Below are 16,855 nucleotides of genomic sequence, written 5' to 3' on the forward strand. Positions count from 1 at the left end.
GCTTATTTTATTTATGCCTGTTAGGAATCTTTCCTGAAGAACTAATTTCACGGTATATTTATTATTATTATTATTATTATTTGAATTCTAATCCAAGGATAAACCTCTTACTGGTAAAGTATATCTTTAAGTCTGTGTCATCTGATCCCTTCCTTATGCATTTACACAGTTACCCAATAATAAGCTTTATTACACTTAGCAATTGCCAGAATCCATACATTGCAGGTGTTATACCTTGTTCCTGTAATAATCTTTATGGGAACACCCTTGAAAATCGTCAATAAATACTCCTGGTTATTTGTCTCTGGACCAGTCTCCAGGATCTCTACCTCACAAAGAACAATGGATGTAAAGAACTCTGAAAAGCAGAGTGTGGATCTTCCAGTGAGTTATCAGTATAAATTTGGAATGTTTTGGATACTATAGTTGTTGCTGGCTTACAGCAATTGCCACTTCTGCTGACATGTGTTAAAAGATTTAGATGACATTGTTTTTGCTATCTCTTGTTCCTAACATATTGTCTTTTCAATTTTTCAGCCACATAGTTTGTTTCCAAAAACATCAGAGACCAGAAAGAACTGGATACTAAAGGCTGCCATTTTTGTGCTTCTGATAGTAATCATTATTGGATCTTGTTTAACTGCAGTTGATATGAACAAAAAGCACAATGAAGAAGTGAGTGGTTCAAGTGGTTAGTTGTGCTTGTGTGCTCACTTAGAGAAACAGGTGCCATTGAAGTGATCTGCACAAATGAATTCCATGTTCATAAATAGATTCTTTATATGTTGTATTTGTACATGTAGACTCTTATTTAAAGGTAAAATACCAGTTCAGGGCTTGCAAATATAATTTGTATACTATTTATCAAAAAGAAGCAAAGAGATTTGCACAGAAGGAGTCACTAAAGGAACAAGACAAGCACTTGAAACATCCTATGTTATACTGTATATATTGCTTAAATATGTGTTGGCTAAAGCTCTCATGGCTATGCAGATTTTTAGCTGAACATGTGCACAGTTGTGTTTTTGGAAAGATTTGTTTAACTATTACCTGTGCTGGTATTTTCACATGATTTTCTTTGAGTAATGTAGGGTGATTTGGGGCAGTTTAAATTGTGTTAACAAGAAACTAATGCAATGTGCAAAAGAACCAAAACCAAAATCATCCCATGTATCATAACCTTAAAATTAACTTTTAGTCTGATGTGGTTTTGCACAAAAATAGAAAATGAAGACCAACTAAAAAGTTGCTAAGATTAGGTTATTTTATAAAATAATATAGGTTAGTAAATTTGTATGTATGTATAACTTTATTTATAGGCAAATTAACCTCTTAACCAGTAAAATAAATAAGATCATTATTCAAATATACTATAAATTTTCTATATATTACTAGTATTCAGGAATGTTTCCGGAAAATCGGCTGAACCTGATGTACATAAGTTTTTTTCAACCTCCTCTACTAAGTTACTGTTTTATTATATATGCCTAAGATGACATTTTGCTATCGATTTTAGATGGTGACAATGACCTTCACTACAAACAATGGGGACACAATCCACCAGACAGCTTCATTCAATGATCAGAAAAATATTGCTGTTATTTTCAGCAGTACCAAGAACGATTCTGCTACTGTTCTGTATGATTACAATCGAGTAAGTAATGTCACCAGATAAACACTTTCACCAAATGGTTAAAATGTGTAACAGTTGAATAAATTTTTCTCTCGGCTACCAACGAAGGGAAACCAAAGAAAGCTCTGTCTACCTTTTCATACATTTTCTTATGCCTCTCCAACAGCAGAAAACAGACACATTATTCTCCACTTAGAAACTATATCCTTTAGGATGGAAAGGTAAAGATAACACTATATGTAGACTGTGACTAATTGATAAGCATGTAAAGAGGTAGGCCACATTTAAAAATGAACTTGGGGTTATGTAATATAAGGCACTATATTTGTGCAGGAGCAGTAACCAATAGCAACCAAAGAGCGGGTAACATTTACTGGTCACATGTTTAAAAGGGAACATCTTATTGATTGCTATGGGTTACTGCTCCTGGACAAACGTAGTGCCTTTTATTACACATGGGGGGTTAGTGTGATGTAGACATTGATGTTCTCAGTCAATTTGCAATTGGTCTTCTCTGGCATGTGGATTTTGGGGACTTCATGGTGAGGGGTAAGGGGGCCATAAATAATTTTGCAGAAGTTCCACTGTCAGTGACCCTCAACAACTACATAGCATTTAAAATGTTCAAGCATTTTAGCAGTCAAGTATAAGCTGAAAAGGCGCAAAACAGGAAGGCAAATAATGCAAAAACTATAACAAATGAAACCAGATAAAAATCAGCTAAGAATATGATAATCCATAACATAAAACGTGTTAACTTAACAGTGGTCTACCCTTTATAATAAAAAAAATATTTATGAATTTAGTTAGTATTAATGCATAGAGATACAATACCATAACCTAGGTACACCAGTCACATTATATTGTTTGCAACACCACCAACAGTAAAGTCATGCACAAATCCAGCTAAACACTTGATCAACAACGATTACCTGCAGCCTCTGGGAGATAAACTAAGGAGATATGAGTCAGGGTATGTAATTGGTAAGCTATACAGTATCCCTATTCAATATTAGATACTCGATGATCAGATTTACAGTTTTTTTGTAAGCTGCTTTTTAAGGGAGAACCTATCCCCTAAAAATGAATATGGCTAGAAATGCCATATATGCTTATATACTGAACCTACCACACCAGCCTTATGGTGCAATATCTTTATAACAGTAATGATCCAGCCCTTAAAAGCCCTTCAAGGGGTCACAATACTGGAACCTGTTAAAATTGTCCATGACACTCACATGCTCAGTGAACAGTGCAGTGTTGAGCAGTCATTGAGAAGGGGTTGTTGCAAAGTATTAAGCAGAAAATGAGGCTGGCCTGTCATAAGCTCATCCTACAGGGCTGATTATTAAATGCTGATGCTAACAGTCTTATACTAAAAAATGTGAATTAATGACTTAAGTACTTTTTACTTAATTATTAATTTAACAGTGACACATTTATATTCTATATATACAGCATATAGTGAGTTGGTCCCTAAGCTCAGTTACTGACAGCAGCACAGAGCATGTGCAGGGAATCAGCACAAAAGAATATGGGGAGTTACTGGGGGCATCTTTGGAGGCACAGATCTTTCCTGCTAAAAGGCTGTGGTTGCCTTGGGCTAGTACAGAAGCCCAAAACATAATGTACAACATTTCTGCATTACTTCTTTGTAAAAGTTTAGTTCTCCTTTAAACAGGCAGAGGTTTCTATAGTCAGAGAGATTTCACTTACAACATTATTTTCAAAAAAGTTGGATCACTGTGTAAAAAAGAGAATGGGATGATTTAAAATTCATTTAAACCCTATATTTAATGTTCAAAATGGGATAAAAACAATTCACATAGGAAACAATTTTTCCTTTGTGCGAATGTAAAATACTTTTTGCAAACCCTTTGCCTCTCATATGGCATCACTAGACTGTGAATATTTTAGCTTGTGCCAGTGCTCATTTTAAAAAAACTTAATGAAAAAGTTTATATTTTTGCGCTAACAGTTACACCGTCTTCAAGCACATCTTAAACATTTGCAATTTAATAAATCTAAAACATTGGCACATTATGAAACAACAAAGAATAGCCTGAACTGTATGCAGCTAAAATTTTATATCGGACAAGAATGGGACAACATTGGTCACCAAAGTTCCCAAACATGTGTTGTTAAAAGAAGGGGCGATGCAACAACATATGAAACATGCCCCTATTCCAACTGAAATGTGATGCTGCCATCAAATTTAAAATAAGCATCTAATTTTTTAGAAAACAATAATATTTCTGTTTCAACATATTGTTGACATATTGACATATTGTTGACATTTTGTTGACATATTGTCTTTGTACTATTTGCAATTACATATAGGGTTTAAATGATTTGCAAATCACCCCATTCTCTTTTTATTTACAACTTTTCAAATGAGCAATTATTGAAGCACAGATAATTAAGCATTTCTAACCTAATAGAAATGATCTATAACAAGTAGCATTTAGGTAACATGCAACAATAAAAATGATATTTTGTTCAGCTTGGCTCTTTTTCTGAAGACAGCTTGTATAAAGGCTGCTTTTGATATTTCTTAAGTGCTACTTCTGTGATCTAAAAAGCAAGTATAAAGCAAATTAGCAAAGGATACATTTAGTTTCATAGCAGCTGTTAGAAGTTTTTTTTAAAGCCTGGAGGACAGCGTCTCTACCCAAAACTAAATTAGCAATTGCCAGTAGACAAAATAGCTCTAAATAGCATGTAGATGAATTTTTGGGTCCCCGATTTCCAATAGCCCATAATTCTTGGGTCTTGTCTCAAGGACTGAGCCAAGGACTTGATAGCAATTAAAAACAATAATGGTTACAGGAGACACCCCTGTGCCAGTATTTATTATAAGCATCCCTGATACATGACCTTTACATTTAAACATTGCTGTAGGGGAAGTATAGAGTGCTTGATTTGCTGGTTTGCAAAGTAGGTGACCATAAGAGTATCAAATTTACAGCAGGGCTAGTAACCCACTGCAGCCACTGAGATGCTTGCTTTATGTATGTATATCTTTATTTATAAAGCGCTACTTATGTACGCAGCGCTGTACAGTAGAGTACATTAATACAAACAGGGTGTTAATAAGATAATATTTGCTTTCAAACAGCAAACCAGCAAATGCAACCTGCTGACGTGGATTGCTAGACATAAAGCTAACGTACCCCTTTTATAACATTTCTTGCTTAATTTGTGTAAAAGCACACAAGTCATTCAACTAAATATGTATTTATTCTCAATCTATTGATAGGGTATCACTGGGCTGAAACCTCCCAGCAGCAAAAAGTGTTTTGTTGTGAAAATGGATGAAAATACACCATCAATGAGTGCAGTAATCACAGCAATCAAACAATTTCAATCAAACGTAAGTTGATTGTTTCAAAGGTAAAATTATTATACTATATAACCCATAGAAACTAACAAAATATTTGAATGAAAAAAATGAATAAATACTAAATTGATTTATAAAACTGATTTGTTGTATAAAATTGTATCTTTTTATATTACCTTCTAAAGATATCTCTGTCTCTGCCTGTACCCTTAAAATCAATGGACAGGCATAAACACAGACATCCCTATATATATATATATATATATGAGCACAAAATTGTACAGCTATCTATTGGAACAGCAGAACAAAGAACAAACAAATAATATTGCTAAATAGAGAACTTGGTGTTAAATTTTACTGGCAGCTGAACATAACATGGATGCTCCAAAATAAAAAATATAATAGATAGATCTGGGGACAATTACTATTTTTACAGAACTCCAATATCTAATTTGATCAAAATATCATTAAAAATAAATGACCAGGTAGGAGTAGGTCCGATTATTTCCTGTGGACTGAGCAACTTCTTGGGCAAACTGTTTAGTAACCTTTATAATGTTGATCAGAGTCAACAAAACATTACTAAAATAATGGGATTTTATTAAAGTTACAGTTACATTTTCCAGTTTGTTTCTATGCTTATAAAGGTGCCAAGCACTAATCCTTCATTTGGAAGGTACCTTCACTCAGCTTCCTACTACTCACCTGTGTCAATCCCCAAAAGAGCTTCAAGTACAGAGATGCTTCAAGTACAGGTATGGGATCTGTTATCTGGAAACCCGTTATTCAGAAAGTTCTGAATTACAGGAAGGCCATCTTCCATAGACTCAAATAATTAGAATTTTTCAAAATGATTTCCTTTTTCTCTGTAATAATAAAACAGTACCTTGTACTTGATCCCAACTAGGATATAATTAATCCTTAGTGGAGGCAAAACAACCCTGTTGGGTTTATTTAAAGGGGAAGGAAAGGCAAAGTCACTTGGGGGTGCCAAAATGTTAGGCACCCCCAAGTGACTTTAACCGCTTACCTTGTACCCCGGGCTGGTGCCCCTGTTAGGAGAAAACAGCACCAGCCCGGGGTAGCTGCCGGCGCTTCCTCCTTCCGGCTTCGCTGCGCGCGCATGCGCAGTAGAGTGAAAAGCCGAACTTAAACATTTAAGTCGGCTTTTTCGCTCTACTGTGCATGCCCGGCCACCGGCAGTTTAGGAAGTGGAAGGCGGAAGGAGGAAGTGCTGCGCTCCAGGTACCCCGGGCTGGTGCTGTTTTCTCCTGACAGCGGCACCAGCCCGGGGTAAAAGGTAGGCGGTTAAAGTCACTTGGGGGTGCCTAACATTTTGGCACCCCCAAGTGACTTTACCTTTCTTTTTCCTTTAATGTTTGAATAATCTTTTAGTAGACTTAAGGTATGGAGATCCAAGTTACGGAAAGATCCCTTATGTGGCAAACCCCAGGTCCTGAGCATTCTGGATAATGGGTCCCATACTGTACAGAGATGAAGAACCAATAGGTTGAAACACTTTACAATTGTCCCACAGCTGTGTCTGTGAAGGGGTAAAAATGTCCATTTTTAATAGTCCATATTGATTATACTGAAATGATAGAACTGAACTTGATAATTGGTACTGGAAAGAATACTAGGAAAGATTGATAAAATGCAGACATGTTTTAAAACAGTTACCCCCTCAGCCCCTTAGCTGCAATAAAAGCTGCAATGCCTCTCTTTTATGGTTTATACATTTTGAATACTCTGAATATTTTGTTTTTATATCTCTTCATAGAATTCAACTCTTTACAATGAAATAACCTATGGCATCATAGAAAGTGAAAAAGCAAATCCTATTGACCTGGGTTTAGCAATTAACCTTCTCTGCCATGATGCCTCAATATTCTGGGCAAGGATGGTGAGTTATGATTTCAACAGCTAATATTTATTATATTCCAGTTTTCTGATGCACCTCCTAGTTGGGTAAATAAGGTAAAGGTTATGTTATGCAGTTTTACAAAGTACTACCATAGGAAAATGCAATGTAAAGAGAGCATGGAAGGCATAGTGATCTATAGTCTTGCTGTGCACAAATATACTCATAATTACATGTCAGATCAATATATTATTATTATTCTTTATATAGAGACAACCTGAAAAAAACACAGTAGTTTACAGAGATTATCCAGAGATTATCCCCAGAGGAGCGTACACATCATGTAGAAGCTCACAAACCTGTGCATTCTGCATTAAAAATGTAATTATCTGCCAAGTAGCTTCTAACAAGTTCCAAGATGAAGATCTCCTGTAAACAATGCTGAAGGCCTAGATTATTACTCTGAACCTCTGCATTGGTACAATAAATAGTCTTAAATAGTTTTAAATAGTCTTAAAATAAATGAATGTCTACATCTTACTAAAAGTTACTTTAAAGGTGTGCATTCCTTTAAGTGTGGTAACATCTGAGATCAAAGAGGTTCATGGAAATTGCTCTCTTGTAGTAGGAATACATGAACTAGCAGGGCAGTTACTAAAGTCATGGAACGATAGGAAGCCATGGTTGGATTGTGACTTCCCTTACTGTTGTTAGGTTGTACAAGGGGCTACAGGCAGTAAACTGAGGTAAATGGACACTGGTAGGGTTTAGCAGAGGAACAAATGTTTCATGGGCAGAAGACAGCGGGTTGTCATGTAGATAGGAGAGGATGCAATTTTCAGAGAGTTCTACAGCCTGTCCCTTTCTATATGTATTGAAAGGTTGTGGTGAGCAGGGCCGGATTTGTTTTCGGCGCGCCCCTAGGCCACCCCGTTGAATGGCCCGCACCCCCCCCCAATGCGCATGCGCGAATGAGCGAAAAACCGCTCGCCTCCCTACCCCGCCCCCCCTGCGCGCCCGCTAGTGCGCATGCGCATACATTTAAAGCCCCATACGGAGCAGTGGGGAGAAGTTCCCACTGCTCCGTATTGGAAAAAACATTAAAAATTGCATTGCGGCGGGGCGGCATGCCGCCCCTACATTTCTGCCGCCCTAGGCCCGGGCCTTTGTGGCCTCTCCACAAATCCGGGCCTGGTGGTGAGTTAGTTGTGGAGGGTGGGAGAGTCAGTGTCCTGTTACAAAGCATAATATAAGATAAGCGTTCACCTCTCTAATTCTAACTCTTATTAAAACATTTCATTCCATTCAGTAAGGGAATATGCATGTTGCGGGATAGCCACTATATGAAAATATTCATCCAGTGATTCATTAGGGTCAACCTGCTATATCCAGTAATCCCCATATATAATGATTATATAAGGGTTTAGTGATTCCACTATAATCATTGCTTAGTGATATGTTACTAAGCACACCTGGCTGAAATGTAAGTATTATAATAAATAATGTAAAACTTTTCTAAAAAGTTTCATTTTTTTGTAAATCTGGTTTCCTTCAGGTCCCTGCACACAGACAGATATTCCTACATCCAGACATCCCTACCCACCCAGAAAATATAAAAAAAAACTCTCCTCCCCTATCCCTTTATTGTAATAATAAAGAGACCACACACTAAGCTTTCGGGGGTGACCCCTTCTTCAGCAGGTTTGCACCAGACAGAGCTGTGCTCCCAGCTAACCCAGGCAGGTGCATCCCTATGAGTAAATTATAAGTCCCTTAGTAGTTCCATGACCTATATAAAAGCACTTGGCCTCTGGCCTTTATATACTCATGGAACTTCTCAGTGATTTATAATATCCTTATATTTTACAATAGGGGCCACATTATTCACTATATAATCATTTATTACCATTATTTTAAAACATGTGATATGCACCAATAAAGGGCAGGGGGATGGTGTATCTCCACTTGGGTTATGTAAGTGTTATGTGTGTGCACAGTTTTTATACAATTTTCAATAGACAAATAAAACAACTTGTAAAAATAACCAAAACTATTCAAAACTATTGAATACTTTTGTGGTAGGGGGTTAGGTTACTTACATATTTTAATTAGGTGTAATTTCCACAACCACAATGTTTATAGGGTATGACTCCACTCTTTCCCACTCAACCCTGGGCTCCATATGTGGCTTGCTTTCAAAGGTGCATCGTTGTCCAGTGGGACATCCACATGCTACCCCAAAATATACAGCAACGTGCTTGGTTTTTTGCTGTTTGCCCTCTTAGATTTTATTAAGTGATGGCGGACAGGGTGCAAAGCCATCATGTTTTTTTGCACCTTACATCTGCCTGCATCATCCTTGCAATCCAAAATGGAGCACCTGGGCCTGCAATCCCCCATGAACAAAGCTCTTCGGGAGTTTGGCAAGGATGTATTGATGAGAAGCGGGTTGGGGTGGTACAAAGGTGTCCCTTCTCCTACACCCTCCCCATACGCGTCATTCAGACTTTGTTTATAAATATATATATTTGTTTATAAATGGACATATGATGCTATGTGCATAGTGCAGCACGTCTCCAGACACAAGTGCTTATTGAATGAGCATTAAGGGGCACAATTTTGCACCCCTTGGTCCTCTAGCACTTAGTCCCAGACCAAGAGACTTTTTAAATGGTCCCTTTTACCTATTGATTTTTGTTCATGCCATGCCCTAAGCATATCCAATTTTTTTTTAAGATCAACAACAAAGTCATTTTTACAATTTTATTTAGGCATACAGTACTAAGTGAGGAAAAGGGGAGTGGATACAAAAATCACTGTATGGACCAGCAAGCAGGCTGCTATTTGGACAGTCCTATCCAAATAAAATATTACGCCCCCGTGACATCACCCCTGCCTGGCTAAGAAAGCCAGCAGAGGTGGCAACCCTTCTCCTATCACTCTACATGTAATTTCTGGTTTGTTTGATATTGATTTTTGAGGCTCCAGTACCAGATAACTGCTTTGAGCCGAGGTTAAATAGCAAGCAAATTTTACTTAATAGGCACCAATTCTGAAAATCATTTTATTTTTATATTTTCAGACAAATACTCAACATCGCTGGAAAATATCTATATCTATAAATATCATCTTTTTTGGATAATGAAATTCTCTACATTTTTGCCAGATTTTTAATCAAGGATTTCACATAAATAGATATGCAACCTATATTTGAGGCATTACATTATATAAAGTAATACTCTATTTTGAATTTTATTTTAACATGTTTTTCTTGTTTGCATTTACCGTTGTTTGTAATAAGATGTATAACTGTACATTTTCCAGAGAAAAAACATTGTTCATAATTGGTACAAAAACATCCAGGCCAGCTTTTATATAGCTCTAAAATTAAATATTCATGTATGCAGTCTTGCCTAGATTTCTACCTTGTCTATTCTGCTCTCGGTCTTTCTACATCTTTGCCTTCACCCTGTTCATGTCTGTATTTCACCTTTGTCAATAAATGAAAATATACCTAGAATAGACCTAGAATTATGTGTTTTATGTGGAGCAATACATTGATTTCACACAAAATTACATTTCTTGTGGGGTCCAGAGTAATTTGAAATCGTTTTTTGGCAAGACATTATTATTACATATCCTGTGTGGCAACACAGTTGCCTTTTTGTAAAGGCTCATAACCACTGTGTGAATGCTCAACCTGCACCTGAATGACTGAATGTGGCAGCTGCAGGTTTAGTTTTTGTGTTGTGATCTGGCCAAAGTGCATTCTGACTGTTTAGGTGCTGGCCAATGTGTGGTTGGAGCATTAAATGAAATGCAAGTAAAGGAAAAATGTAATACCGTATATACTCGAGTATAAGCCGATCCGAATATAAGCCGAGGTACCTAATTTTACCTAGGAAAACTGGGAAAACTTATTGACTCGAGTATAAGCCTAGGGTGGGAAATGCAAGCACTACTGCCAAGTTTCAATATTCAAATAAATAACAGATAAATAAATAGATAACTTTAGGGAAAGAAAAATGCTACAGACAAAAGCAAGTTTAGGAACGCTAAGGAAGCTGCCATACTAATTATCAAGTACTTGGACCCCAGTGTACAAGTCCCACCACAGTACTACAATAGTAGTTACAAGGGCAAAATAATTCTTGATGCTGGACTTAATACAAATTTAATTTTTGTAAATAAGTTATCTTTCTTTTTTCCTGAAGATGGGCAGTTTGTGAACTATGATTAATTTTCCCTTATCAGCTAAAATTCATTGCTAATAATGTTATGTCTGGACCTTCTCTTGTCACCTGTCAGATTTATCAGCATTATATGGCTTGCAGAGGAACTAGGGATAGGCAGAACTGCCTAGGGCACTGTACATAGGGGCGCAACAGCATTGTCTCTTCTTGTCTACCCTCCAACCACTGATTTTTATTTATTTTTGTTGATCACTTCTAATACCAGATGCAGTAGGAATATAGGTCGCACTAGCGTGACTCCTTCTTGCTGATGATTTGTGTTTTCTGAACAGCGCGGTCTTGTGTGGCACACAAATCAGCAGCAAAAAGCAGTTGCACTAGTAAGTCCTATACTGTCAGTGCATCAGGTGTTAGAAAGAATCGATTCGGGCCCAAGGAGAACTAGCAAGCTGAAGAGGACTGGGGGGCATGTGTGATATTGAGGCTTGCCTTGGGAGCAGGATCAGAGGATGCAAGGCGCGTTGTGCGACCAGGTGTTTCCGTGCACGCCGATACAGGATTTGACAATGGGTCCTTCCAGCAAGGCGCGGTGATGGGTCCCTCCTGCAAGGCGCGGCGTGCGTCCGTGCACGCATACGCGCATTGACGTCTGGACGCACGCACGCCCTTCTAGGCTAGGTGCAAGCGCGCTCAATTCGGCAAGAGTCGTCAGGATGGACACAAGCGGAGGGAGTTAGGTAGGAGGGAGGTATACTCGAGTATAAGCCGAGGGTTACTTTTTGAGCACATTTTTTGTGCTGAAAAACTCAGCTTATACTCGAGTATATACGATAAGTGCATAGCCTAATAATAATTACTTGCGTTAATGGTGGCCAAACAGATGGATGATTTAACCACCTCCAATAAAACATTAAATTGTACTCACTACTAAGGAATTATAAGGGTCATTTACTATCAAAATAATTGAGTGTGCATTGATGCAAGGTACTTGCACACCTCCTGCACTTCTAACAGCTTGTATACAGAATTCCAGTTAGCTGTGTTTTAACTGCTTTGCCATCTGATTTTTTTAGAACAACATCTGTTAAAGGGGATATAAAGTCAAAATTGTAACTCAGTGTTTATGTATAGCCCTAAAATAAAAAAGCACAATAACAGATGTTGTCTATCTGAGAGTGATGATATTCTAACACAAATACAGGGGGGACTGCAACCATTGCAGCCTGTGAGTGATTTGCAAAAAAGATGCTGATTTGTGTCCATATTGGTGCATTCAGTGTCAGACTGGCTGCCTTTGTGTGCCATACACTGCCTGCCCTATGCTGCCTGTGTGTGCCATACTCTGCCTGCCCTATGCTGCCTGTGTGTGCCATTCCCTCCCTGCCCCATGCTGCCTGTGTGTGCCATACTCTGCCTGCCCTATGCTGCCTGTGTGTGCCATACACTGCCTGCCCTATGCTGCCTGTGTGTGCCATACTCTGCCTGCCCTATGCTGCCTGTGTGTACCATACTCTGCCTGCCCTATGCTGCCTGTGTGTGCCATACTCTGCCTGCCCTGCCCTGCCTGTGTGTGCCATACTCTACCTGCCCTATCCTGCCTGTGTGTGCCATACTCTACCTGCCCTATGCTGCCTGTGTTCGCCATACTCTGCCTGCCCTACCCTGCCTGTGTGTGCCATACTCTGCCTGCCCTATGCTGCCTGTGTGTGCCATACTCTGCCTGCCCTATGCTGCCTGTGTGTGCCATACTCTGCCTGCCCTATGCTGCCTGTGTGTGCCATACTCTGCCTGTCCTACGCTGCCTGTGTGTGCCATACTCTGCCTGCCCTACCCTGCCTGTGTGTGCCATACTCTGCTTGCCCTACCCTGCCTGTTTGTGCCATACTCTGCCTGCCCTACCCTGCCTGTGTGTGCCATACTCTACCTGACCTATCCTGCCTGTGTGTGCCATACTCTACCTGCCCTATTCTGCCTGTGTTTGCCATACTCTGCCTGCCATACCCTGCCTGTGTGTGCCATACTCTGCCTGCCCTACCCTGCCTGTGTGTGCCATACTCTGCCTGCCCTACTCTGCCTGTGTGTGCCATATTCTCCCTGCCCTATCCTGCCTGTGTGTGCCATACTCTACCTGCCCTATCCTGCCTGTGCGTGCCGTACTCTGCCTGCACTATCCTGCCTGTGTGTGCCATACTCTTTTTTGCCCTATGCTGCCTGTGTGTATGGCAGGTTTTTGCTGTACTACCACCATTAATATGGGTTTGGTCATGTGATAACATGGGTGTGGTTTTAAGTGAGTGCGGTTTAAAAAGGGGGAGTGGTCAAATGTGGCTTCCATTATCGGCCCTCCACCATGTAGGCTGGAAAAATTCCAGCCCTCGGTACCACAGAAGTTGGACAGCACTGATTTAGCCTATTTTATGGCCATTCCCTATTTCTGTATGAGAACAAGGAAGCTTGATGGATGGAAGAATAGAGTATAGTATGTAGAGAAAGGAGACTAGGATAATAAAGAGTGTGAGGGAGGAGAGGAGGAATTAAAGTTTTGAGAGTGGGCCCATTGAACAGGGTTTACTGGTGGGCCCCTGCCATCTCAGTCCGACACTGGGTGCATTGCAGTTGTGATGGTTGCAACTACACTGGAGTGCTGGGAAAATGAGCTGCAATGCGAAGCGATAGTTCATTGCCCCCACTGTGTAATAACAAGTGACAGGGGGTAATGAAAATGGAGCACAGACTAGGGGTAGGCAAGAGAGGCTCCTGCCTGGCGCCCTCCAATCATTGTGCCCAAGGCAGCTGCCTCTTCTGCCTACCCCTAGTTCCGGCCCTGCTCTGCTCCATGTGCCATGTTTTTAAATGAGGATTACTATATGGTTGTTTATTGCTGCCATTTCCAGGCTAACCTCTCAGAACTGGAATTTGAATCTGAAGTCCACCTTTTCTCTCTAAACTTATCAACTGTAACCCAACTACTTGATCTTGGAAACGGCATTCAAAAAATTGTCTAAAATTACAAACATCCTGACTGCATTGCTCTATACATGGCCATATTCAGTTTAGATTAGTTTTTCAGATCAGATCAGCACATTATTAAAAACAGTCCGAGTTTATGTTTTCCCTGTGTCTATCTGGGTTTCCTTTGGGTACTCTGTTTGTTTCCACACCTTATAAGAAAACATGCTATATAATGAAGTAGAAGCTGAGGCCACAAAGACACACATCTGTTAAGATTAAGAGGTTACATAGCATACTTTGCTATGGTTCTGGCTGTAAATAGTCATTTCCAATTAGTTTGTACCTCATATAACCATGCACAAATCATGTATTGCTTTAGGCTGTGCATCTGACTGTCAGAGTGGCCTTGGAAATGCTGTTCCTTAGAGTAACTAGGCTTGCCACCTGTCCAGTTTTGACCCGGACAGCACTGGAAAACCAGACCAGACTCACTGGTCGCTCACCGTGTTATAGCCCTGCCCCTGTGATGTCACTGCCCCGCCTCTTCTCCACCCTGTGGCGTCACCACACGCCCCCTGTGACATCACCGCCTACCCGCAAAAAGAGCAACCAGAGGTGGCTGCTTTGTACTCCTGGAAAGTAAGCTGCAAAACAGACAAGACAGGTGCAGAACAAAAATTTGGGAGATTTGTCACCAGCAGTAGTGCAGATTTTCCATGGGCCACAAATGCCCTTACATTTAAATCCCTGAGATATATTTCCATAGGAGAGTAATATATCAGTAAAACAAAGAATCTTTAGGCACAATGTCATTTTATTGTTCCCACACAGACACTGGTCTCTGCTAGTTATTTTTGAGTGGAGAGACCTTCCATTTATCCCAACAATGCAGCAATTACAGAGCTCTCAACCCCCCTATTTCTTCAGGATTTACCTGATTTTGGTGGCTCTCCCCTGGTCCCCCGTCCCCTAGCAGCATTCTCATGATTTTTCCGAATTCTTCTGAAATCCTGCAATCCTGGTGCGCATGCGCAATAAGCGGTCAGTGATGTCATTTAATACATTTTTCGGCTTCAGTGGGGATTTTGTGCATACATCTGATGTCACTTCTGGGTATCGAGAAAAAATTTTGCCCACGCCAGTGAAATTTTTTCTCTACATGCACGCCGCATTCCCCTGGCCACTAATGCTTATAGGTTGACAGCTCTGCTATGACAGCATTAGCCAGCACTGTATGAGGAGGGGCTGGGGTTGAGTTGCACGTGGACGTTATACTTCCTGCCCAGGCCTGGACTGGCAATCTGTGCATTCTGGCAAATGCCAAAGGGGCTGCTGTGAGATGCCATAGACAGTCACTATTTAGTGGGCTGGTGGGGGTATATGGGCCTCCGTGTACTTGAAAATACAGGGCTTTATCTTCAGTTCCAGTCCAGGCCTGCTCCTGCCCCATAACTTGGCACACATTCAGATGCACTTAAGGGTGCAGGCTGTTACAGGTCCACGCCCTTACAAAACAGAACTGTGCACATGCCATAGTATAGGAGCTGCTGTGTTGTACCCATGCAGATACAGTTCAACACTGCAGAAATTCCATCTTAGTTTGTGTCACTTGGTTGATAACCATTCACTCTGAGAAGAGGAGGTCCCACAAAGTGCCTGGCTTTGGAGACAAAAAAAAAACCCATGGCTTGGGCCACCAGGTTATAAAGGTCCACTGCTGCAGTGCCAGCCAGAAAGCCAGATCCAGCAAAACAAAAAGCAGCAGAGAAGTGAATGATCTGCTGGTAACCAGAGAGGCTGCAGAGTGCTCAGTTTGGGACAGTCACAGCTTTGAGCTCCAGCATAAAGGGAAAGAGAGTGTTCTGCATATTGTTCAACTGCCTGTGGGTGCCTGTTATCATCCTTGTGTGTCCCCTGTGCGAGAACAGGTGTTTCTCATGAGCCTGCTACATGGGAGCAACTGCTTATCCAAAGGGAGAGGGACTTTGGGGCAGGTAGCGCTACCTGGGGGAAATACAGAGCTCTTTGGGAGGGGGCTGAACTGAGCAAATCTGCCTTTGTCCATCTGAAACAGTGTGGGACTGTGGCACTTTGAGAGACTGTACCCGCATGGTTTAAAACTCTTGCATTTAATGGTTATTTGCTTATTTCATCTTTTATATAAAATGTATCTTTTTCTGCAAAACTGTTTGATTTATTTTCCTAGTGGAATTCTCCTGAGGTGTGGAGGCACTGCACTGTAAACCCCAATTTCCCTGTATCTTCCAGGCAAAGGGAATTCAGTCTACTGACTACAGGTCACCACAAAAAGAGTGAGTGGTATCCACATCTACAAGGGCGTGCCAAGAAAGGGTTACACTAATATTTTCCAGTGTTCAAAACATGTATTTTAGCTTTGGTTTATAACAGAACAAAAGTCAAAAGAGCCAAATGGGTCCATTGTAAGGCGACAACAAAAAAAGCAACGGCGAGACGTCACGTAGGTAACCTTTAAACCCGCCCTTGCGTTGGAAGGACCGGGCTGCGGCCGCAGCTGATGGTTGATTGGCCTTCAAGTTACTTATCAAGTTCGGTGGGCGTGGTCTTGCTCTGCTCTGTTGGCGTTGAAGTGTGAGGCTGAAGGCGAGGGAGTGATGGCTTCTACAAATCTACCTCGCTTTTGGCGAAACGCATCCCAAGCGGAATTGTTGGACTTTCAAAATAATAATGTGGTTCCGGAGAAAATGCGGGTAGGCCAAAGGGACACAAAGTTTTTGAGTTAAAAGGTTGGGTCGCTTTAGTTTCGTGGCCACCATTTTGTAGTTACTTTAGTTTAGCGTCTTATTGCAATGGGTGTTGAGGGTCTATGAAATAATTCAGCGTGAAAGGATTGTCGG

The 16,855-nt window shown here is 40.5% G+C and overlaps 2 protein-coding genes across 2 annotated transcripts in view; both read left to right on the forward strand.

Annotated features, from left to right (window-relative positions):
- The first annotated feature begins 342 nt into the window (after positions 1-342).
- On the forward strand, positions 343-16,341 carry LOC101734971 (pulmonary surfactant-associated protein C-like). Its single transcript, XM_031906503.1, has 6 exons — positions 343-384; positions 538-675; positions 1,517-1,654; positions 4,893-5,006; positions 6,754-6,876; positions 16,186-16,341. The coding sequence occupies exons 1-6, from the start codon at positions 343-345 to the stop codon at positions 16,339-16,341; spliced, it is 711 nt and encodes a 236-aa protein (XP_031762363.1).
- Positions 16,342-16,583: 242 nt separating this feature from the next.
- The window catches only part of ddx25 (DEAD-box helicase 25), a 49,646-nt gene continuing 49,374 nt past the window's right edge, over positions 16,584-16,855 (forward strand). The window contains 1 exon segment of the mRNA NM_001016345.2: positions 16,584-16,708. Within this exon segment, the coding sequence (NP_001016345.1) occupies positions 16,613-16,708 (96 nt within the window). The 5' untranslated portion in view covers positions 16,584-16,612.

The sequence above is a fragment of the Xenopus tropicalis genome, chromosome 7 (assembly GCF_000004195.4).
Source record: "Xenopus tropicalis strain Nigerian chromosome 7, UCB_Xtro_10.0, whole genome shotgun sequence".
NCBI lineage: Eukaryota > Metazoa > Chordata > Amphibia > Anura > Pipidae > Xenopus > Xenopus tropicalis.

Bases quoted from the DNA above. Each gene is read 5' to 3' on its own strand.
- LOC101734971 (XM_031906503.1), top strand. From the start codon at position 343: ATGGATGTAAAGAACTCTGAAAAGCAGAGTGTGGATCTTCCA. The intron at 676-1,516 runs GTGAGTGGTTCA...TATCGATTTTAG, and splicing joins ACAAAAAGCACAATGAAGAA to ATGGTGACAATGACCTTCAC. The intron at 1,655-4,892 runs GTAAGTAATGTC...ATCTATTGATAG, and splicing joins TTCTGTATGATTACAATCGA to GGTATCACTGGGCTGAAACC.